Genomic DNA, 25,201 nt, shown 5'->3' on the forward strand with positions numbered 1-25,201 from the left:
GAGACATACGTCCGAGGAGTCCTCGGACGGCGCCCCCGAGGAAAAGGGCACCTGAGGGATAAATCTGAGGCAAATTTTGGCCCTGGCCATTGCCTCGGATTGAATCCTCGGAGCCAGAATCCGAGGAATCCTCGGATTTTTGGCTCCGAGCCAAATATGCTGGCTGTGAAGGCACAAGGGACTTACTCCTTACCCCGACCATTTGGTGTGATTTGTTGGGAAAATTAGTAGGGGAAAACTCCCATGGCCTTTCTCCCCAGGTTCCCACTATTGACTATTTAGAAAAAATTGGGGAGTCTGAAGCCTCTGCTTCTTCTCCATCTTTTGCACTATTCAGATTTTCTCTCTTGTTTTGTGTTCTTTGTTTCACAACACTGAAAAAAGGTAATCCATAAATTTGGAGGACAGACTCCAGCTTCATTCCTGTTCAGGATGGGGGCGCGGCCTTGAAAAAAAAGGTGTGCCCTGGCATGTTTTTGGGCCCAGTCCTCAGTGAGTTGCGCATCTTTGCGCCCTGAGAGCTAGGAGTGACTCAGACTCTAAAGGTCTTGTGAACTGTGAGGAATCTCCCCCCAGTTTGAACTATTCTTACCACTCAGGGTCAGAAAAGTTCGTGTGGGGCAGTGGCGCAGCCAGGCCTCCGAGTTTGGTTCACCTGAACCAAATCTCCAATGAGGATGGTTCACGAGAACCAAGAGCTTTGGTTCGCGCGAACCAAGCTCCTTCAAGGTTGGTTTGGGACAACCAACCATTGATGTGGCTAGCTGATCACCATTGGGTCGGAGGGTAGGAGATCTCTTCATGTATTCTACCTTTACTCGCAATCGGACGTACTTCCAGTGTCCGTGACAAACTATTATTGAGAGACTTTAGGGGAGGGGCGGGCGGGATTTTTTAAATAACTTTGACAAGAAGTTTGTTGGACTTAGTGAGTTGATCCAGTGATCAAGTGAGCTGGGGGGTGAGTGATTTCGTTTGCGGCAAAAAAAGTTTGCGCAAGAAATTTTTGGCAACTCTTCTTGCGCGACTCGCCGACCCAAAACCACTCAGGGCTTTCCCTCAGCTTCACTAAGTCTCCCTGGGCTTACAAACCAAGTCGTGCCTCCAGGGTTCTCTCAAGGAAATGGGTGCATTTAGGCACCACTGGCACGTTAGGCATGGCCTTTCACTGTGCAGAAATGAAGAAACATGAAAAAAATGAAAAAAATCCAGGGAAAGCATTTTGACCAACCTTATATACATATTTGTTGCGAATGAGGTAGAAGGTGGATGGTTTGAAGGTCAATTTTTCATTCAATTTGATTCATAAGACGGCTTGAAATGGATTTGATAAGAAAATAAACACAAGGAAAGGCCCACTTTCCCACTATGAGGCATACAGGCTTTTGGGCACGCCCACCTTGTTTTCAAGATGTTTAGGTGCATTGTTTTTTGCACCCCCATCCTGAATTGCTGTGTATGTATATATATGTAATATCTTACATATGTACAACATGCTTCCCAACTTCAGGAACTTCAATTCTGAAAGTTTATTCAAACCACCTCAGCAATACACCACCCTTATCTTCACCTCAGTCAACCACACATTTGCTCAATGAATACCCAGAGTCAATTGAAAGAACTTATATTGGAATTCATCCTAGTAAAAATTGATGTTGACTTGAACGTTACCTGACCTTTGCTCCCATCTATCCTCCTTAACAGTTCATTGTCAGATCAACAAAAATATATCATAAGGACCTTCTTGAAATTTTATAATAAGCAGAAGCCAAAAGACTTGCAATGCCTTGGTCATTGCTTGCTATCAACGCTCGGGTCTCAGCATTGCAACAACGGGAAACGGTACGGTGAGGTACGGTCAGCAACGTACCTCAACCACCTTTTTGACATTACGGTGCTCTCGTACTGTAATGGGTTGATAGAGGAAGGCGGTTACAGTGCAAACTACAATTACGGTGCAGTTTGACAACAGTGACCGCATCGTAACCCGTAGTCACTACGGTCCACTACGGGTATGTACCGCCTTTGGCCATCGGTCTGCACAGACTTGCATATCTGAGGCCTGCCCTTTTTCCGTGCACCACACACCCTTTCCAGTTGTTCCTCCTTTCCTTTTTTTCATTAAAAGCAAGGGGCATTGAGTTTCAACATCCCGACTGGTTTTTTTTTCCACCTCAGCCTGCATGGACGAACCAATGCTTCGGTATAAGATGAAGAGGAGCACCAGCTCTTCCTCTCCCTCTTGTCTTGCCTGTGTTTCACTGCTTTCGGATTCTACCATTACATTTACTCAACACCTTTTTCTATCCTCCTCATATTTCCTTCTTTCAATCCTACCATCTATTATAATGGGTACTTCTCCTGCCTCAGCAAACAATTCAAGCCTCGCTCCCCCCAACTCCACTGGTTTTTCTACGCGCCTCAGTCCTCGTTGTCAAGATACGAGCTTAATATCTACTCCTAGTGACTCAGAAACCGCTTTGAGTCAACCAGCAAGACCTGTAATCATTGGTATTGGTGGCTCATCTGAAGACAAAGAAGGCGATGATCCACCGTATGCTCCCGAGCAGAACAGCAAGAACGATGCAACAGAAAGTCCAACACCCACACCAACCAATCAACCGCCAAAAAAAGATATTTCAAAGAAGCGCAAGAAAGTTGACAAACCTCAGCAAGGGACCAAGAGCAAGAAAAGCTGTCCCGCTATCAAGGTAAGTTCAAGTGCTTTAATTCGTCTGAAAACTAGGTGTCTGATCAATTCCAAATGCTACTACTTCAATGTAGGACTTCACGGCTCCTGATGATGTCAACACTGACCAAGTAACGGATGACAAAGGCCCAAAGACCCAGTTTCGAAAAACAACAACTAACGAAGTCAAGCTTTTATTATCATATTACATGGATGAACCAGTATATGTTAAAGGCAAGGAGGTAAGTTGACTACATTGATTCAATTATATCTAATATTGACATCTAATTTTCATATGATTTCTTCGAGTACGGGTGTCAAAAGGGGCTACGTGTGTAGATGGTGTAACAAAAATTTTACAAGAGGAGAAGACAGAAACTCAAATCTCTACGGACATTGAGATGGCTACAAGAAGCAAAAACCATGCGAACAACGTCACAAGGCAATTAAAGCCGGATTCGAACTGCCACCTACTTGGAAAGAGCTCAACCAACCGATCGAAGTTGTCAATCCAGTAAACAACATGAAGAGTTTCCTATCTCAGTCAACTTTCAGCATTGAATTGCTGAATGTTGTGCTGGTCGTTTGGATTCTTCGACACGCCATGTCGTGGCTTCGCTTTCAGGACCAAACATTAAGAGCGGCTTTCAAGCTATGCAACCAAACTACACAGCTGTGATCCCCCAGGTGGGCAGAAACTACTGCCAAAGAATTATTCTACTTGTTGTATGATGTTGTCATTGCCCGGATCAAGGTAAATTCTTTTTACATTTTGTTATTACATTTTGTTAATGTTTTACGTTTTATCTTACATTAATTTCTCACTTCATTACATCACTTTGTTACAGAACAATTCGAGTATGTTCTTGTTGGCTCATGACAGTTGGACTACTAAAGGGAATTGTATGGCTTTTATTGGGGTCATGGTCAACTACATCAACGACAATTGGCACTATCAGACAGTTCATTTGACCTTGAAGTTGGTCACCTGGCATCACTGTGGTGACCTTCTAGCGCGACCTGTTGCTTGAAACCTTATACGCCATGGTTTGCATAAGAAGGTCAGTTCATTAATTTTGATATTGTTTTGCTACTGTAGAAACTGAAAATTGATTTCTTCAGATGATTGGCCAGACAACAGATTCTGGGTCATCCAACGGCCCCATGGCTTGTGAAATGGCACAGCTATTCCAAGAAAGCGAGTCACCTGTCCACTGGTAACCCAAACAGAACCACGTAAAGTGCTTCTGTCATAAGTTAGCATTAATGGTAAGCCACGGCCTGAAGACCCTGGATATCAGTGTGGGTCATACCAAACCTACAACATCGCCTGGACTAGTGGTTCTGATCCCAATGATTTGGCTTAACGATGAAGAGTTTGAGGCTGATGATTCCGAAGACTCAGACGAGGAGCAAGGCAATCTAGTACCAAATCTCCCGGATGATTCAGAAGTGTCCAAAGACCCTTCAGATGTTGTCATTCAATCTCAAACAGCCGACATTGTTGCTCGCAGTGTTCATAAGGTAAGTAGATTCTGATTTAAAGTGTCAAACAAATTAATTTGTACTAATTACCAGTCTGGTATTTGATTCCAGGTTGACAAGCTCATTCAAATGACTTGTTCAAGCTCATCGAGACGAAATTATTTTGCTTCTACAGCAAAAGCTCAAGGTTTAAAGGTTCTCACTGTTGGTTACGGCGTGAGGTGGAATGTCAAAGCGGACAGGCGGCGCAGGGCTTGTGAAGGAAAAGACGTACGTATCTCAGCATAAAACTGTTTCAAAATTTAATATTACTGATGTGAAATTCTTGCTTTTGGATAGATACTCAATGCTATGACCTCGCAAGATCGAAAAACAAATAAGTATTACCGTGGTCTATCTTTATATGACAAAGAGTGGGAGGCGGTGGAGGCTTTGAATCCGGTGCTAGAGGTGAGTTTGAACAACATATGTACAATATGACAAGCATCTTCGTTTTGACAAATAAATTGCAGGTATTTGAAGATGCTACTTTTCACATGCAGGGCGACTTTTCCTTGGGATGCAAGGTACTTGCCAAGTACCTACAAATCAAGAAGAAGCTCGAAAGCCTGAAAGAGCTTACAATCTATCCCAGTATCATCGGTGCTATTGATACTATTTTATCGTGGTTGAAGAAATACCAGGAGGAGGCTTTGGGTACCTCTATCATAGTCATTGCTACTGTTCTCAATCCTTGACAAAGATTAAATTTTTTTCCAGACTTCTATCCGCATGCAAGTAATCAAGCCAACGATTCTATCAATGAAGTCTTTGAGGTAAGAATGTTAGAAAGGCAAATGAACAAACCCAATCCACCTGCACCTCAACCATCAAATGCACCTACTGCAACAGACGAGTTTGACATGTTTGCCGCTGCATCCGATAACATTCAACCTTCATCCAATAATGAACTTACTGACTACATAGCTGGCAAGTTTGGCATATTGCCCGATGAGAAACCTTTGGACTGGTGGAGGGTAACTCTCATCTTTTATCCACGTCATTTTATCATTTTTGTTTCAATACTAATATCGGATTTGGACACTCTTCAGAAGCACCAAACGTCCTTCCCGGTACTGGCATCGATTGCAAGGGACTACCTTTCCATATCTGTAACCACTTGCTGCGTGGAGCGGTCATTCTCTTTAGCTGCAGACGTTGCTGCACCTGGCCAAGGATCGATTTTACCCAATACAATTACTCGTAAGGTGGGATGCCGAGAATGGATCAAGTCTGGAATAGTCCCTAAAGATAAATTTGAGGATGCGGTGAAGTATCTCAAAGAATATGAGGAACAAGAGAACAAGAAGAAGAATAATAAAAAGTGCTGATTCCTCTTCTTCTACTTGCCTCCATGCTTTTCCTCTCTTGTTGACTTTTTTTTTGTTTACTATTGATATGTTTTGTTTCAATCTGATTGTTTCTTTTTTGTTTTACCTTGCTCATGAATGGTTCAATCCATATTGATATGAATTTACAAGGTTACAAATTTAATTTTATCATCATTCTACCTTGATGAGCCAAAATCTGTCCCTCAAATTGTCATTGCGATGTGGTACGGTACAGTTTCATCGTACCATAGTGAGAAGTTCACTACGGTGACGGCCTCATAACGCCGTGTCGCGGTAGTCATTGACTACGGTCTACCGCAGCGTACTTACAAATACACCGTAATCCAGCGCGTTACGGTGAGATTTGAGTGTTGATGCTATGTATAAACCCTGGCACAATAGGACTTAGTTGAGTTTGTGAAATCCACTCTGTTTACAAACAATAGGGGGTTTCAAGTCAATAAATTTACGGTATTTTACAGTCCAACAAGTTGTCCGATGTTGCAAAATATACCGTAAATTTAAAAAAATCAGGACACCTTTTTAGGTGTCCCAAATGGTGTTGACCGTATATTTGCAGAAAAAAAAATATTAAAAAACTTGTCCGTTTTTTAAAAAGTTTCACAAAAAATTTCTGACTTGAAACCCCCTAATAAATCACTGTGAATCAACCAGATACATAGTGGTATGATTTTGAAATGTAATTTCTTATTTATCATAACTTTCATCTAAAGAAGAATCATCACATTATCACAATACCCTCTTTATTGAAAAGGCAAGTCAATGTCCTTTTAAAGTCTTCAACTGTTAATGAGGAACCACAAGAGTATTACCAGTGGCAATGCTCAACAACATTAAAAATGACAACTTGGAACCCTCTACAGTAGGTAAAGTTTACTCTGTGCTACACTTGACAATGGCTGGCACCAGGCCCACTTGTCAGGCATTTTATGATTTTTTTTGGTCTGGTTTGGATTGGAGAAAACAAATGTATAAGGGTCAAGTAGTGATTACCCATTGGTGAACCAACTTAGTGGTTAGGTGCTCAACATGTCAACTACTTCCAGTTGAGCTTATGTCCCTGCACTACAGAAGCATACATAATACCCGGGACCAATATATAGCTTGACTGCTACCCTACAAGCTTAAGTACCTAGCCCAAACCCAGGCCCAAATGTTGACCTACTGGTGAAAAAACCCATGACCCATGCCATGGATGATCCCAAGGAGATATGAATTGATTTAAGCTTCTTCTTCTGATTAAACCTATCTACTTATTGATCTGGAATAATTATCATTGTGGTGGTGATGATTTTAAGTTTCTTTAGCTGATCAGGAGGCAGTACAACCTCAGGTTCAAGCATGGACATCCCAAAGCTTAAAAGCTTGACTCATATTATTCTTTTTATTTCGAGATGGTCTTGCCTTCAAATCAGAACATTATACCAGGGCCTGTTGTTTGTTTCCATAATCAACATATCTTTAAAACTGATCAATTGATGATCTAAATTATAACCAGAGCATTCCAATATCATCACAACCCCTTACCAAATATACTCGAGCACACAAGCCATGATAAGCCCCGTGTTAAAAGACCTTATAAGGCTTTGACTGGCTAGATCTCTTGGTTCAAATCAGTCAGTGACGTTAAATAAAGACTGTTGAATGATATCTCAACAGATTATAATGTTTCTTAAACAAAATTTGAAGTCAATCAACAAAGAGAGATAATGGAAAAACCAAAAGATCCAAAGACCCTTAATCTTAAATGATCATAGCCGAGTAAATTAGCAAATCCATTCTAATAGTAAATCTCATTTCAAGCTAAAGCTTTTCAATGGATCTTTTTTACGTCCACCTCCCCTACTACTTTTACCTCCTCTACCTCCTCGATTAGATTTTCGACCTTCTTTATGATATCGAGCACCAGAAGTTTTAACCACTGATGTTTCAGGTCTACAAATCGTTCTTGTATCTCCTTCTGTTTGATTGATAGCTACTGGTGCGATCTTAGGAACAAGATAGGATGGTACATGTTTCATATGTGGTTGGATTCGAGTCGGATGTAATGGTTTGTCGTGTTTGAGGAATGCTAGATCGTTTGGGTTGGCTTCAAAATGAGACTAGAGAGAGAGAAACCATTTCAAGATCAGATGGGATGCTTCGTATTTGTTTCTGATGAGAAAACTTACCTTTAACTTTTCCGAGTTCATCACTTCATTCTTAATTTCTTTAATTCTTGCTTCTCGAATTGCAGCTTTAGTAACCGAACGTAATCCGTCTTGCATCCGATACCTAAATCCTTCAACTTGAGTCATATCAAACTTATATTCTCTAATCTCAGAACCTCTTTGACGTTGTTGTTCTTCTATCCTTTGCCAAGTGTTCAAATCCTTGGTAACCTGTTGATCTACATTCTTCTGGGTAGAAGTACTGGCAGTTGATCGAACAAAAGAAAGCGAGATTCCTGTTCTTCCAGCTCTTGCAGTACGACCAATCCGATGTGTATAACATCGAGCAGAAGGTGGTATATCAAAATTAATCACACATCCTACATCTACAAAGTCTACACCACGGGAAACACCATAGTCTTGTGATCGGTCAGCGAATCGGTCTTTAGCAGACTCCTTTCGTTTTCTCTTTTTAGATGATTTCTCAGAGACTGTTGTTTCCACTTCTGCATCAGGCTTAGATTCTTGGACTGGTTGAGTAGGAATGACTGTATTGCAGATCGTGTCGGAATTGGTTAGTATCAATAAGCAGTAGAAAACTGTTGAAGAGAACCAAATTCTTACGAGATGAAGCTTCTTCCACGCTTTGATCTGCTTGTTCATCTTCATCATCACGACTATCACCACTCTCATCAGTTGCAATAAGATAATTAAATACACCTCGATTGAATTCTTGAACAGCATGATATCTAGAATTAAACGGTAACTCTGAATTCAAAACCCCACTTCTAATCCCAAACTTTTCTAAAAACAATTTAAGTTGATAAGATTTATCAGTCGAATTAACAAAAATTAAACCTTTTCCTTTAATTAATCTTAATCTAAAGATCACATAAACCAATAAAAATTTATCTTGTTCATTCGTAATTCCAATTGAAAATTGAGTTAAATTCTTTAATTCAGATTCCGTTTCTTTTACCATCAAGATCTCTGGATCTCTTAAAACTAAATTCTTTAATTGTGCTACTTCTTCTGTCATGGTAGCTGACATTAAAAAACTTTGATAAAAGTTTGGAAATCGCCATGTGATTCCATCTGCATTACCCGAGCCTGAAAGAATCGATTTGATATCATCAGATGAATGTCCGTATGAAAGGATTAGATCTGCTTCATCCAAGACTAAGAATGAAAGATTCGATAGATTTAATGATCCGCTTCGAAGTTTACTCAAAAGTTTTGCTGGGGTAGATACCAAGACGTCAGGTGAGCTTCCAGAATCTAAACTAAAGATCATACAAACATCTTCATCAGTTATTGATACTGATGTTGAAGAGGAAAACCTATTAGAGAAGCCTAACCGAGGCTTATGAAGTCTTACCGTTGAGTTTTATGACTTCTTTTTTTAGATCCTGATGCATCAGGTGCAGATAAATTTAAAACTTCAATAATAGCTTCTGATCCCATCCCATTACAAAGTGATCTAAATGTAACCGAAACTTGTTCACTAAGTTCTCGAGTGGGTACCAAGATAATAGCATTTAAATTAAAATTAATGATTTCAATTGGATTTAATCGTTTCTTGGCTCTTAAATCAAGTATGTTTTGGATAATCGGAATAGCATATGCTAAAGTTTTTCCTGAACCTGTTCTTGATCCTGCTAAGATATCTTTTCCTGATAAGGCAAGTGGAATGAAATCTCGTTGTACTTGAGTTGGATGTGAGAGTGATAAGGAAGCGAGTGAAGAGAGAATGAGTGGGTTGAGAGGTGGATTGAGTTGATCGAATGAGATTTGATGGTTGGTTTTTGAGTTGGACTGAGATGGTTTGGTTGAAGGTTCGGACATTCTCAAAGGTGATCTAGGTAAAAGTTGCTTAGAGTATCGAGTATGAGTATGGATGAGCTCATTCAACTTTTTGGCAAACCCTCTCAATCTGATTCCATCGATTTCTTTCTCTGTCACAGGCTGAGTCGTGGTTACATGTACTGATAACCTCTTGAAACCCATACATATCTCTCGGTAAACCATACGGGTAGCAGCGCGCATCCCCTGCATTGTGCTGTCTCAGATGCGGGCACGTGCGCGTAGGGCGCGTGGGTACCCAATGCGTCGCATCCAGGGTTGCGCCCATGGGCCGCTACGATGCGCTACGATTCTCTTCTTCCTTCCTGTAGATTGAACAACTTTGCATCTCATCTTATCAGAATTAAGCGTGATATACAAAGTGCAGAGCCAGAGGCATAGCTCTCTCGCCTACGAATAATTGAGGAGCTTCAAGGATTCACCTCAACCATAATACCGTTTGGCCCAAGGGCTAAATCTGATTGATGCATACAATTATCATCGAGCCTTACAAAAGTGTTGTACCCTATATGCCTCTGAAACTCATGTGGTCAACCTCAGATTTGAAACTCAGATAGCGGCACTCCTCATGCCGATGTAAAAGTGAGTCTATCATAAGTGTAACATCTTCGTCCTTTGTTAACAACAGCGAGGAAACTATCAGGAGTGAATCGTTGTTCGTTAAAGGTTTGAGACTTAAGCACTCTTTAACAGTCGGACTCGCATGGTATCTATGGTCCGGATACGCGATAGGAGTCAATATTTCCTCACATATTTGGGTGACATTTTGTTTGATAGACTAAATTTCCCATCCCACTGAACGAATGATGAATCTAGTCATCTTGTTGGAAGATACCCAATGGATAGAAACTCTACATGTTGAGCTAAAATTAACTGCTATATATCATATGTATCATACCACATTATCATAGTCTGAGTCATTTCTTGGTCTGCAGAATTGCGAAGAATGCATCAGTTGGGTTACCAACTTACAATAACATACACTTGACTTGCATCAAGGAAACTTGAGCAGTTCTTCTCAATTCAACCATCCTATCTGTCGTATCTCTAGTTTGGCGAAGATTCCAACTATGACAATGATATTTACATACCTACACCAGGTGAGAAAAAGCGCTCGACAACAGATTGAGTGAGCCGAACCATCAGGGTTGTTTGAATTTCAAGGGGACTTGAAGATTCCCGATTTGTGTGTTCGACGATATCTCCTTTTTGTTCACCATCATCGACTTTAAACCGTTCAAATGAAGTCTTCATACCTCTCTTCCGAGCCTATCGAAATCCCAAAATCCATAACTCATCAGTCTGTCCCCTACAACCGGTACCTACTACAGTCATTTAAGAAAAGCTTGCCCTAAATCGCCCGCAAAACTCGAGCGAATTGGCGGGGAATTTGGGGCAAGCTTTTCTTAAATGACTGTACTAGATCTGAGACTGTTTTTTGTTTAGATTATCTACTTTATTTGTAAATAGTTGAATGGTTCAGCTTCCCGTGGATTTTCCTTGGGTCACTACCAAAACTTGCATACATACTAGTTTCCTATACAAATTTTCCATTTTCCACATGATCGAATCAACTCTTCTCAAGCTTTTTTTTTTGGTTGTACACTTTAAAAATTCTTAACATAAGTTCTACAGGAAAATTCTTTCAAATCTTTCATACTACATCGTTCGTCAGCAGCAAAATTACACACAAGTCAAGTTAAACACACACTTTGTTTGATTGATGACTAGACTTGCATATCCTTTTAGTTTTCTTTAGTTTCTTTTTTTTTCAATTTCACAAACTTTTACAAAGCCCTTTTAACGAATTGAAATTCTAAGAACCTTCTCAATCCAAGTTTCTCTTCTCTACAACAACCCTGAGTTCCACTTCTCTAATCAATTTTGAGTTTGAGTTTTTGGATCTTGAATTTTATTTTTCTCGCCTCTCTCGATCATCTGCTTTCTGTGATTCGATCTTCAGATTTCTTTCTTATCATCATGCTCAATTTCCTTACTTCATACAAAGGATTATCTTCTTTGATTCGTGGACGTACAAAACGAAAAGAGAAGTCGAGTTGTGTTATAAGTTCTGATGGGAACGGTGATAGTGATCTGTTTGAAGTATCACCAGAATTTCTTGTCTCTTCTTCTCATCCGATCATCTCAAATATGACATGTCAACCCATATCACCTCCAAATCAATCCAACTCAATCGGTTCAAAGCCTTTGACCAAAGCTGATAGTTTAAGGTCAAACACCTCAGTCTTGTCTAAGGATACACGTTCGACACTTCGACATATTTATCAACAATGGGATCACGAGAAAGAGTTTGAGAAATTGATTGATGATGATGCTGATGATGATGAAAATGAGGAATTAGCATCAGTGGATGCAAGGTTAGAAACTGATAGCGAATTCGATTTCGATAGTCATTATAAATCGATTTATATCAAAAAGATCAAACCTCAAGAAACCCTTTCTGATTCAACTCTGTGTACTGGTGAGCATTTATTTCATGTTTTTCTTTTGCAATATTCGCTATACCCTACAATTTGCATCCAGGTTTATAATGTTTACTTTGTTAATCATTTCTTTTTGGCTTGGTATGTTTGATTTCAGTTGATTCAAGTTTATTAAACTACCCAGAAAAATTTCAATCAGATAATCTTAGAAAAAGTTCGATTGAAAGTTTAGAAGATCAAAGTTTAAGTACTTTAGCAGACGATGAACTTCCAATCCAAAAGGCCGTCAAGATTGAAAACTTTTATCAAAACCAAAACTTATTATTTTATGATCATGATGATGATCAATCTACGAATTTACAACCATTCCCATTCACATTTCCTAAAACTGTCTCGAAGACAAACTCAACAAACTCATTCAGACAATCCAATAACAAAAGACAAATTAAAAGAGTTAAGTCTAGATTAGATTTAAAAACTATAGAAGTGATGGATACCAATCGTTCAAAACCAATGACAACTACAACCAAAGAGAAAGCAAGTTATTATCGAAAAAGAAGATCAGGTATGATTGGAGGTTATCATCATCTTACTGAATTTAATCAAAAATTAAATGTAATCTCGATTATCAAGAAAACAAGTCAACCGATTCTAAAACTAAAATTAAGTATAAGTTCATTAAATGGTACTTTACCCACAAGTATTGCAAGCGAATGTGGAATGTATGCAAGTAATTTTATTGAAGTTTTAGAATATGACAAGAAAAGAGTTCATGAGATCCAATTTAATCAACAAGAAGAATCAAATCAAATCAACCGATTAGAAACTCTAGATTGTAGAACTGATTCTTATAATCTAACTCTTAGTCCTGGAACAAGTATCACATCAGCTACTCCGATCTACAAGCAACCAAAAAGAGTTCATTTTCTCGAACCGATTGCTACTTTTGATCATCAAGAACCAGTTCCATGCTCACCTCCTACACCTAAAAATCGTTTCTTGAGCTTACCTCTTGTTCCTTCCCTCACTTCTTACTGTCAACGCAAAAAAGAAGATTGGTCGTCAAAACGAAAAAGTCAATACCTTAATATATCAACTCCTTAATCCAATCTCTCAACACGCCTTCACGTGCACAAGATCAAAATGACTCATGATACATTGATATCACACCTCTTTAATTCCTCATATATATGCTATGCCTTTTTATTCCCTATGCAAACCCTCTAAACTTGATCCCTTTATGTAGACGCTCATGGTATCTCTTATATCATTGAGAGTTTTTTTATTCCCTAGAAAGAAATTGAATATTGTTGTTTTTTATTGATAAATGTTGGTTTCTTTCCATAATCACTCTTTTAGAATCTTTTCTTCTCCTTTTTTCGAAATACCGTTTTCTATTGCTTTCTTCTCTCGTAGAGCGAGTAATCTTTTCCAACTTAAAATTACAATGACACACTCATTCAATCTTATTGTTCGCTTTCTTCCTTTTCTTCCTTTTTTTTGTAACGTGCTACTTTTCTTTTCAAAACTCTCTGTACCCAATACCGTAAAATGTTTTAAAGACCAAAAAAAAATATATAATTTAAAATTGACTTCTTTTTCCTTTTTTTTCAGTTTTTAAATTTGTAACTTCTTTCTTTAAAAAAGAATTTGTAAACTTGAACTCTACCACACAAAGGATAGTAGTAGTAGTAATAGTGATCTATATAACATATACATATGTAATTCCTTTGATTTTCTATTTATCTCCTTTTCTTTTAGGATCCCGGTATCCCCACCACCCCCCCTTGGTAGCCCCACCACCCCCTCCCTTTCACAGCTAGTGAAAGCCTTACTTACCAGTGACACAAGCTGTGACAGTAATGTCCAGTCGCACTGAAGGGTCTCTGGATTTTGTTTTCTCAAGTTTGCTCACAAAAGATCCTCTTGGCTCAGCGGTTCCATCATTCAATTAGAATCAAGTATTGAATATGAATAACTGGATGACTTGAATCAATATTACTCCGACCAATTGAAAAAGACGACCGATTGAAAACCAAGATTGAAGATCAGTGAGTCAGACCAATTCAAAATCAATGTACCATAACGATCGATTTTTTTTAGAGTGTCATCAACTGTGCCAGCTAAAAAGAGCTATCAGAGACAAAGGACTGAGAGTTGTAAACAAAGTTAAAAGAATCCTACTGAAGTAAGAGGCCGAACTCAAGTGATACATTTGAAGACCCACAGCATGATGCAAATCTTAAAAATCTTCATATGCACTACCAATCCAAGACCAAGGAAATTAGTAACCCAAACTAGTAGTCGCATCAAATTCTCTAGAAGTTGGTATCAAATTTTTTGATTCATGAGGAGGTAGTGAACCAGTAGAAGCTAAATGCTTTTGGGAAGGTTGATTAGCTGGTGTGTGCTTTAAAATTGTTCTAAGTGCTATTTATACCGAGCAAACTTGAGAAAACAAAATCCAGAGACCTTTCAGTGCGGCTAGACAATACTGTCACAGCTTGTGTCACTGGTAAGTAAGGCTTTCACTAGCTGTGAAAGGGAGGGGGTGGTGGGGCTACCAAGGGGGGGTGGTGGGGATACCGGGATCCTTCTTTTATTTCTATCTTTTCAGCTTTTTCAAAAAAGTATATATTTACAAATAAACAATTCATTTTTGATTTTTTTTGCAATTCATTCTCGTTCACAAATATACAATTGATCATATGCGCTTGGAATGCCAGATCACACCAAATTCCTCAAATCTCCACTATTGATTATGCATCAAAGAAAGACGAGTTTTTATGCCAGTGCATAGTAAGATTTGCAAAACACGTGAGGCATTAACCAAGTCAATCCTCCAATTACTGACTCCGGGAGCCATGTGTTGTGGGTCAGACACAGGCAGGGGAGTCGATGCAAGAGTTGGGTGGCGAGGATCGTGGAAATGGGTAGGCATGAATATTGGAAAGATATTCAACAGCCATCTCAGGAGCGCAGAGAGCCAAACGCCGGCGTAAGACACATTATGGCAGAAGAGAGACAAGACAGCCGCTGTCACACCTGCACAGCACGTGAAGTGTGGGCTGGCCGCTGGCACATGGTTTGGGTTTTTTGCTACAAACTTTATTTTTTTGACATTCTAAATTTCACAAAGAAAAAAGAACAATCAAAATAATCATCACCTTCAAAAAAATCTAATTAATTGAGATTCTTTACATAACAAAACAAACTTAACAAAAAAAAGGAGTCATGATGATGATCAACTGACGATGATGAAGCAATTAAAAGTTGAATATATATGTAATTATTGAATTTTTTAAAATCCAACTGTCTTTTGGAAATTAAATCACTTTAAAAAGCTACTGATAACAACATACATAAAAAGACGTGAAAAAAGAAGACTGTTCTTTTTATTAAGAATTTGAAAATAACTTTCTCAACGATGTACTGAAATTAAGTTCATTTAAACCAAAAAAGAAAGAAAAGAAATACAAGAAAAAAATCTAAACTCCAGAATTGAATTTATGTAAGACCACTATGTCTTCTTAAGTTTTGTGAACGATTATGACTACTACTAGTACTAGTACGATTTGAATTACTTGAAAACAAATTCTCCTCAACGTTTTGTAAAACGTTCTTTTTCTTATTCAAATCGATTTCTTCTTGATGATTAGATTCAAGTTCATCCAACTTTTTATTACTTTTAATAGATTTACTACTACCAATAGAAGAATTCAAAGATGATGAAATGGTGGGAGATTTGATTCTTGATGGTATTGATCCACCTGAACTACTACGTTGTCCTGATTTTGATGCACCTCTTGGTAGACCATGTGTAGTAAGAGATGCGCGTTTGACTGTTGAAACATAATCTTCTGGTCTTCTCATTTTCCTGTAAATAAGTTTAAGATTCGAGTCAGTAAGAAATCGTTTGAATCCATGTAGATGATCTTAAACAAAACATGTTGATCAAATCAAATCAAACTTTACTCACTTATTCAAGCTTGGTAATGCATAATTAACTTCTTTACGAGCCCTTCTAGCTTCTCTCGAGCCACCAGCTGACCCATTCTCAGTAGTACTCTCCTCAATCTTCATACTCGGAACAAGGGTTTCTTCCTTGACCGCATCCAATGATCCTCTTGCCCGTTTCTTCCCTTTGGTAACTTTCTTCTGTTTTGGCCATTTTTCATCCGGATTACGTATCGGATTTGATGACTCATTTTCATCATCATCATCATCTGATCTCTCTCGTTCTTCAATATCTGCCTGTGAATCTTTCTTCAACCCTGAATCTCTTCGACGTGATGCCGATGTTTCAGACACTACCTGTAATCGATTATTTGTTTTAATAGACTTTGACTTCTGATTTATTCTCTCCTGTGACCCAGAGGTTAAATTAGGAAGATTCACTATACTTGGAACACATTCTTGGTTGGTGATCGAACTGGTGAGTGAAAAGATTTCAGGAGAAATAGCTGGAACGAATCCCGATGAAATTGAAATATTAGCACGTCGTTTCTTGCCCGGACGCGTATCAGTTCTAATATGAATAGGTGATGGTTGAGGTGAAGGAGATTGTTCTGCTTCACTTCTAGCTAATTCATGTGATGAGTTCATTTCTTCATCATTCTCTGATTCAGATTTATTGTTCTCTTCAGACTCAGCATCAGATGAATCCAAATCACGTGTGGGTATAGTTTTCAGCCTTGATTTTCGAAACATTTGACGTTGTGAAACTTTGTGCTGAGTCGGGGCGAGATTTGGAACATGATTAGAGGAAGGCGGTAGGGATGAATACTGGTCCTGCTCATCTTGAATTGAAGTGGAGGGTTGAACCAGGGGTTCGTTTTGCATGTTGGGTAGAATGCTTTGTCGTCGATGTGAACGTTCTGAAATAAAACTACTATCGATACCGGCGTGTCTGGAAGCCTGCCTTCGAGCAGGAGAATCAGATCCTGAACTGGATGATGAAGCTGACTCGAGATCGTAAGTAGCTTTGAGGTCTGTTGGACTAAGACAAACATCACATTTAACTCAGCTTCTCTCTATTCCGTATCCCATTGGAAATTCTGTTCTTGAAGGAAATGGAAACAAGCCAATGGTAATGAAACAAAACTCTTCCACATACCGAGTTTCATGAGTAGATGTCTCATCTTGACTACTACATTCGTCTATAAAGCTTAACCGTGTCTCTGCTCCGTCACTTGCCAATTCACTTCTTCTCCTTTCGCGTAATGCAATAAGTTCAGCGTGAGGTTTAGGGATCCGAATATGAGGTCGATCATCTTGATATGCTTGTTGAGAGGTAGTGAGTGCAGTAGCAAAGAGTCCTTCAGCTAAAGTTGGATTGTGATGAGATGTTGAAGGTGAATCAAGTGCAGATTGAATAAATTGACATCGAGAAAGGATATCGGAGATAGCAAGTCGAATGGAAGAGTTAGGAAGTTCATTTGATTTTGATGATGGATGTGAAGTTGAAGTTGAATTTGATGGATTTCGACGTGCCTTGGTAACTTCAAGACGAAGAGAAATGTTTTGATTCCTAAGTTCGGTGATTAAGTTTTCTAATTCAGTGATAGTTTTTAATAATAATCGATTCTTATGAATCAAATCTTGATTTTGTTTCGAATGTTTCTGTTTAACTTGATGAAAATAGTTTAACTTCTGTCAGCATTTCGAGATGGGTTTTTGATTTGGTTTACTCACAGTGTTCGAATGCTTCCATGATGATAGGCTGAAGTGATGCCGAATTAGGAGGTCCAGTACTCCTGGTGGCAGGCATTAGTTATTGTTCTTGACGATGACTTCGGTTTGAATGGTAAATGGTAAAGAAAGGAAACTTGACTTTACTTTCAATTTCAAAACTTCAACAACCTCTTTCTCAGCTGAGCGCCTTGACGTAAAATGGCACGCACGTGGCGGCGCTTTCTAACATACGAAGCACGGCAAGCGCGTGCACAGCGCCTCATGATTTTTGTAAGACTCTTCATTTATACTTCCTTTGAACAAGTTTCAGGTTTTGCACCATGACGAGCCTTTCCAAAGAATTAAGTTGTCACAAATTGGATGTACATGACAGCTTATCCAACACAGATTGTTTTTTATCTTGCAAGAAGGGATTGCTGCAGCAAAGACAATACACATCAGGAACCAATATGATCACCAGAGATGAGCTTGGGAGACATCCCTCGCAAAAACAAACCAAGAAGTTTGCATCATGATGAGATGTTGCAAACAAAACTGTGCCTTTTCAGTATCTCTTGAAACTGTCCAGTTGATTTTACTCGCAGCCCTTCTTTGGGTCTGCAGGTATAATATATTCCATGAACTATGATATGCGTTCATATCAACACTACGTATGTTGGAAGTAGATGAATGCACAGTCTGTTGTTTGACCCATGTATACAGATTTTGGAGGAAAGATACACGGGCCCCTGGTTTGCGATGGAATGTTTCAGTCACCATCTATAAGCCAATCATTCTCACATGAATTGTATTCAATAAAAACACTCATATACCACATATCAAAGGTTTCAAAACTTTACCACTTGAGCCAGCATGATCTCAACCATTAAATGGCTTGGAGTTTTCCATCTGCTTCTGTGCTTGTTGCTTCTAAAACAAATAGATCAAACATTAGCATTTGAAGACCTCCCAGATTTAAATTCATCACTTGATCACCTTCCAATAAAGATTGAAGATTCTCCCCCAACATCTCCACTCCAAGAGTTTCCCAGTCCAATAAAGATAGAAGATTCTCCTCCAACATCTCCCCTTCAAGATCAACAAGATGCACATAGACCTCTTGGGTATACAGGGGAGAATTCCCAGGGAAATTTGAGAAGACTGCAATATATCAGTTCCAGGAAAAACAAAGAACCACAGTCAAACATACAAGATTTAGAAAACTTACAATACATGGAAGTAGTGGATGGTGGAAGCCTTCATATTCCCAAACCTCTTAAAAAAGCTAAATTTTCTTCAAAAAACAGAGAGATTGGGGGACCATCAAATTCAAAAATTGATTCTTCAGCCATCAATTTGATAGATAACATCAAGGAAATGGCAAAAACACATGATTTGATCCCCTCAACACTAGTGTCTGCCATAGATGATTGGTTCACCAATTTGGAGGCAAAGATGTCTGACAAGATAAAAGGCTATGATTCTACATACAAGAGGAAAAGAATCATACACCCACATGTGAGAAGAGCAGTCTCAAAGGCCAATGCAGTAGCAACTTCATTTCTTGTCTGCCTGAAACTCCTCCATGAAGACCAATACCATGAAGTGATCAACTGGGAGGAGCAAATATTACAAGATGGATGGGTCTTCATCAGAACTATCTTTGAAGAGTGGAATGGGTTAGAGCAGGATGATTTAAACATATCAAAAACAACCCGGAAGATGTCAAAATCTTTGGAACATATCAATGATCTTCAACCTTCATTTCTTTACCATCATTTGGTATCTGTGAGATTACAAGGTTTGAACATCAAGTTTCTATGGAACTTATGGAAGAGATGGTACAGGGAGTCAGGATACTACAATAAGAGATTTCTTGCAACTCAAACTTGCTTTGTTAGACATATCCAGTATTTAATACTACACAATGGCTTCATTGATTCTCCAATTAATCCAGAGGTGATACTTCAAGGCTTTAAACAAATGGACAAGATTGAAAGTCATCAACAGATGCTAAAAGAGCACATCCTTCAATTTGATTGGCCCAAAAGATCCAACTCAGATATAAACCCTGATCATTTGGAGCGGATGTTGCACCATGTAGGTCAACTGGAGCTAGAGCTTTTGGAACAACACCAACCAGTGGAGGAATATCTTGAAAACATAAATCAACACTTTTTAAATGTGCTACCTAGGCAAGAGAACAATAAGGAGAATCATGAAGATAAACTGAAAGTAGTATTCAAATGTGTTGGAGCTACATACAGAAGGCTAATTCCAACATTCTTTGGAGCTGTAAAGCTGATGGAAGATCCTAAATCTTTGGTCCCAGCAAAAGATGAGGATAAGACGGTTTACCAAGCATGGAAATTCATCAAAAATCATCTAGATCACTGGAAGAATATTGATCTCAGTGAAGGCTATCATCTTAGACTCTCTGAGAATTTTTCACATGATCATGATTCAAAGGAAAGTTATTGGCTGTTTTTGGAAATGCTCAACTTGAACAGTGATTCACCAATCCCATTTGGAGTTATATCTAGACTGTATTACCCACAAAACTCATCTCCCAACAAACTGATTAGAGAACATGGTATCATGGATCAACAAGATACACTTAAGCACAAACTCATAGAATCATTTTTGAATCTACAAAACCAAGTTTCATAAACAGCTATGAAGCACCAAATCTTTTCAAATCCTAGGAGCTCACAGACCAGGATTAGGCAAAAGGCACAATTGTGACTTGTTCAAGTGTTTTTACAATATGTTGTTCCAATTTGAATCATATTCTCCTCATCTACATAATAGATTATGAAACTCCTCATAATTTTCCTTTCATGGATTTTTTTGGAATCCATTATTTTTTTCTCCTGAAGATTTCTTTTTGTTGCATTTTTACTTCATGATGTTGGGTAGGATAACACATATGACCTCACCTCCTGTTTTTTTTGTTTCCTAAGAAAATCATTCTGTTGCACTCTTACCAAAATGAACAGGAACCCAAGTATGTACCTGAAGTGAAGCTCTTCAAATAAAAGTGAATGAGTCTGCTTTTGATATATTGGGAGATAGACCGTTCTGAGAACCATGAAATAAACTGATTCCTAAGATCCAAACAAATCCTAGACCATGTCAGTTCAATCTGTGAGTTGAGATTGTGTCTTTGAATGTACTTTACCAAACTATCTTTTTCATTAGGGTTGTCATCAGTTTACTGTCTACCTAGTTATTTTGCTTGTTTGAGATTTTCAATTTGAGTCATTGGAATGAACTTTTGCAGATAGATCTATGTATAAGAAACAAAAAAGGTAAAAATTTGAACAGATGGAAATGTGTGCTTAAACCTGTGTGTTGTTGTGAGTGGATGATTAGGCAAACTTATTGAGCTCAAGAGGAGCTTGGTTGAATTTGATGATTAGGTGTGATGAGTCATGAATTCTTTGAATTCTTTAATCATGTCTTCTTTGGCCAAATGTTTTGTTGTACCATTATTCCGGTACCATATCTTGCAGTACCGGTGTCAGCACCTTGAGTCTTTGCTCATCCCCAGCTTCATGGAGCTTGACAGGTGCCTTTTTCCCTTTGGTCATTGTATCATTAAGGAAAAAGGTCCTTCACTTAATCAATACCACACCTCAGGGGTTAGGGGTTAGGGCTTCTTGGCATCTGCACCTTGCCTACTGAGCCTCATCCTCTCAGTTTGATTCCAAGTGCCTCCACAATAGACACCCTAATAAATATAGACACATTGATCTCTACTCAATTGCAGCCACTTTCTATCATACATAACTGTCCTTGTGATGTGTGACACAATTTTGACTCAGTATTATCTATGATTATGGCACGTCCCCAAGCTACGGGGCGGCTGAGCACCAAAAGACCTACTAAAAAAAATTGGGAAATTGTGACTGGTCTATATTGGGGACTAAGGTATGATGTATTGAAATTTCTTTGCTTATCTAATTTCAAATTTGATCATTTGTTTATTCATGACTAATCTCATATCATGATGTCATACAATTAGTAAGTAGATCATTTGCTGTGACCATGTTGAAACAATGTCTTTGGTATACAAAGATAAAGGCTGCTTACTACTTTGTACCCTTTATCTTTTTCTTTAGCAATTTCTATCCCATCACTTTGAGCAGGTTTGCTTGCTCACCATCAGTCATTGAAATTATCATATCTACTAGTTACTAACTGGTCTATTCCCTCAGACCTCTAGGCATCTTGTGATTGGTTATGAGCCCAGTGCCCAACAATTTTAAAATCAACTTCACCATGTCTTCTGAACCAATCTCAGGCGAACTAAACATTTGAATATCAAGAACTAAATGAGAAGAGCTCCTCCCAGTGGTGTCTTAACCTTTATGGGTGGATAATTGAACACGCCCTTGTCCAATTAATTGCTTCTCCCCATCCTGAAGTTCCAGATACAAGTGAGCAAGCAAACCTGAGGACAGGTAATAGACTAGCTAGTGACTAGTAGAGATGATAATCTCAATGACCAATAGTGAGCAAGCAAACCTGCTAAAAGTGATGGAATAGAAAATGGTAAGAATTTAAATCAACAGCACAAGAGCAACAGCACAAAATTAAGCACAATAATAACCTAGGGGAATAGATAGTCATCCCATTTCCTTCAAGGCATTTAAGAAATTCAGGTGACATATATCCATCACTTCTGTTGTTGACTAGCAAAATGATTTTCTTCCGATGAAAGGTCTCACCTTTGGATTCAAGAAAGCAAGACAAAGTTTCTGATTTAATTCTTAAAGCATAAATGTATTTATAAGAGGTACAAGTATCAGTGAGTTGATTACAGTAAGAAGCACCACCCAAGAATGAGACAGCTATTTTGCCAGTCACTATGAGCATATTGAAGAACAACAGAAAATTTGGGAAGTGATGATTTATACGGCAGACAATGGCCTTTAGACAACATACAGACTTCACAAGACCGATTAGCAGGAGGAGACCGATTGAACAAGATCCTCATTCGATCAAGGCTCGTGGAGTCGTGTGACCAGCTAGTCTGTTAAGGGTATCATAAGAAGTCAGTGAACGAGCGGATGTGGCAATCATAGAAGGTAAGGAATGCTTGCCAAATTGCCAATAGTCAGATCCAATTCAAGTACACCATCACGGATCGTGCGGTATAAAATTGCAGTGCTTTCTTTCATGACAGTGGAATGGTTCAATAAGTTGTTCCCTGTTGTTCCTCACTGCTTTTCAAAAAGCCCTCTTGAGGCCCTCTACATGCAAGTCAAAACTCAACTAAGAGCGCGTTCACTTAAGCGCATTCTGGTCAAAAATCGCATTTTACACATTACAGAAATCGCTTTCTGTAAAATGTGTTCGAGTTGTTATTTACAAGCATTCTGTAATGTACAGAATGCTTATAAAAAGCAATTTTTACCTTGATTTTTACAATTCGATAATACCGATTTTTTTTTCAATTTTTGTCCCAAAAGCCCTTTCTGATTTGTTCAACAATTTTACCAAGTCCCTCTTCACCGTACGGATAGTGATAGACCCATCCAAACCCATCACCTCACCTCCAAAACCATACCCCACCACTCTCCACTTCCATCGACCCCACCATCCTCTTGATCACACATCACCTTCATCGACACCACCACTCTTCACCTTCATCGACACTCATCCTCTCAATCACGTTTGATATCTTTCTTTTACTCATTCAATTTTACTCATTCAATCAACTCCACCATGTCAGACACCGATTCGGACACTAGCGCTACTTGTGAAGGAACCATCAATCAACCATTGACATCAACAAATGTTGAACTGATCAAGAAGAAATCAAACAAAAAATCAAAACCAGCCTCTGAAGTCAAACAAATGAAACCGAAAGAAAAACAATCAAAGAATAAGAAGAAATCAATTGATAATAATAAATTAAATGATAAGAAAAAAATGAATCGAATTAAAGAAGGAGTTGAAGATAAGGAGGATGATAAGAATGAGGACGAGGATGAGATTGTAGTCAGCGGAGGAAATTGGGTTCACAAGTGCACCGTTTGGTTGATTGACAAGTATTGTCATCAAGTTGAACTTGGAAACGGAAATGATGGCGGACTCAAGTCGGCAGCGTGGAAGCAAGTTATCGAAGCTTACAACAAACGATGGAAGACCAACGAATCATTGACTCGTTTGAAGAACCATATTCAAACAGTATGTATCTCATCATTTTATGTCTTCTCATCCTTTTTCTTTCTTCTAAATCGATCCTGATTTGATTCTACCCACTTTCTTTACATCAACAACCCAGCTTAAGAGGACTTACCGGGCGTTTGATAAGATAATAGGCTTGACCGGAGCTCCTGGGACCGATACCACGACTGGTATCGTTCATGCTGATAAAGATTGGTGGGAGGAATGGATTAAAGTGGTAAGTTGTTTTTTTCCCCTTTCATCCTTTCATCCTTTCATCTTCTTTATAATCAATTAATCATTGTCATTGATGTTTGTTATAGCATGGGAATAAAGATGCCATACCTATCAAGAACAACGGGTTTCCGGCTTATAATGCTGTCACGAGGATCATGCCCCCGAAACACTTACGAGCTAACGGTAATGATGGATTAGGAACTCGGAGCAAAAAGAAGAAACAATCACCAGCAGCTGATGATGAAGATGGAGACGATGAAGATGGTATTTTGTTTTCCTGTTTCCTCAGTAGTATCTAAAGTTGACATCCTCCCATTCGACATTACAGACTCCATTGCATCCAAATCCGAGTCAATCAAGATGATGGCTTCGCATCAAAGCAGCGACGGTATGGAGATCGAGGAAACACCTGTTAAGGATGAATATGTTGGAGAGAAAGATGATGGGGCTAGCAGTGAGTCGGATCTTCTCCCGAAATCTAAAAAAGGGAAAGCCCCGGTTCAAACAATTAATAAAGTAAGACATCATTATTGAATCAAATCAGAATCAATCAAAAAAGCTGGACTAACTGTATTTAATGATTTTGGATATAGAATAACCCATTCGCAAGGCATCTAAAAGCTGCTCAGCGCCAACTCGTAGAGGGGGAGGAGGAAACTCCTGAGTTGAAGTTTGTCCGTCGCAAGAGGGTTCCAGTTGACAGAGACGCATCGACTTCGACCACGAAACGATCTCGCACCACTGGACCAAAACTCATCTCCCAAGCAATTGATTGAGCTGTTGATTTAGATGAGCAAGGTGAAAATGATTGAATCAAGATTGCAAGGATGAAGTTAGAACAACACCCAAAACGAAAAGAGGCAATGGCGATCTTCAACCGTGGATGTGAGAAAGAACTCAAGCCGGAACATATCATTGAAGTAGCAAATAAATTGAAGGACGACGACACCGCATCTTTCTTCTGTCACATGGCTAAGAATTTTCAATGGGCATGGTTGATAAATGAAGCTGGGTTATCGCAATTTTATCAGGACAAGTAATATTGTTTATCTTCAAAGGTTTATCCTCAAAAAAATTATCAGAGTTTCATAT

General features: G+C 38.8%; 4 protein-coding genes across 4 annotated transcripts; 2 read left to right on the forward strand and 2 right to left on the reverse strand.

Annotated features, from left to right (window-relative positions):
* Nucleotides 1-7,358: 7,358 nt before the first annotated feature.
* MELLADRAFT_34088 (uncharacterized protein) lies at nucleotides 7,359-9,560 on the reverse strand (the record flags this gene model as incomplete). Its single annotated transcript, XM_007407009.1, has 4 exons — nucleotides 7,359-7,667; nucleotides 7,737-8,245; nucleotides 8,340-8,993; nucleotides 9,110-9,560. The coding sequence occupies 4 exons, from the start codon at nucleotides 9,558-9,560 to the stop codon at nucleotides 7,359-7,361; spliced, it is 1,923 nt and encodes a 640-aa protein (XP_007407071.1).
* A 1,998-nt stretch (nucleotides 9,561-11,558) lies between these two features.
* MELLADRAFT_103697 (uncharacterized protein) lies at nucleotides 11,559-13,126 on the forward strand (the record flags this gene model as incomplete). The annotated part of the gene is made up of 2 exons (XM_007406654.1): nucleotides 11,559-12,060; nucleotides 12,180-13,126. The coding sequence occupies 2 exons, from the start codon at nucleotides 11,559-11,561 to the stop codon at nucleotides 13,124-13,126; spliced, it is 1,449 nt and encodes a 482-aa protein (XP_007406716.1).
* A 2,403-nt stretch (nucleotides 13,127-15,529) lies between these two features.
* MELLADRAFT_103698 (uncharacterized protein) lies at nucleotides 15,530-17,792 on the reverse strand (the record flags this gene model as incomplete). The annotated part of the gene is made up of 4 exons (XM_007407008.1): nucleotides 15,530-15,899; nucleotides 16,002-17,021; nucleotides 17,139-17,652; nucleotides 17,717-17,792. The coding sequence occupies 4 exons, from the start codon at nucleotides 17,790-17,792 to the stop codon at nucleotides 15,530-15,532; spliced, it is 1,980 nt and encodes a 659-aa protein (XP_007407070.1).
* A 776-nt stretch (nucleotides 17,793-18,568) lies between these two features.
* MELLADRAFT_60741 (uncharacterized protein) lies at nucleotides 18,569-20,365 on the forward strand (the record flags this gene model as incomplete). The annotated part of the gene is made up of 1 exon (XM_007406655.1): nucleotides 18,569-20,365. One exon carries the CDS (start codon nucleotides 18,569-18,571, stop codon nucleotides 20,363-20,365), a length of 1,797 nt encoding a protein of 598 aa, XP_007406717.1.
* Nucleotides 20,366-25,201: the final 4,836 nt, after the last annotated feature.

The sequence above is a fragment of the Melampsora larici-populina genome (assembly GCF_000204055.1).
Source record: "Melampsora larici-populina 98AG31 unplaced genomic scaffold MELLAscaffold_7, whole genome shotgun sequence".
NCBI classification, from domain to species: Eukaryota; Fungi; Basidiomycota; class Pucciniomycetes; order Pucciniales; family Melampsoraceae; genus Melampsora; species Melampsora laricis-populina.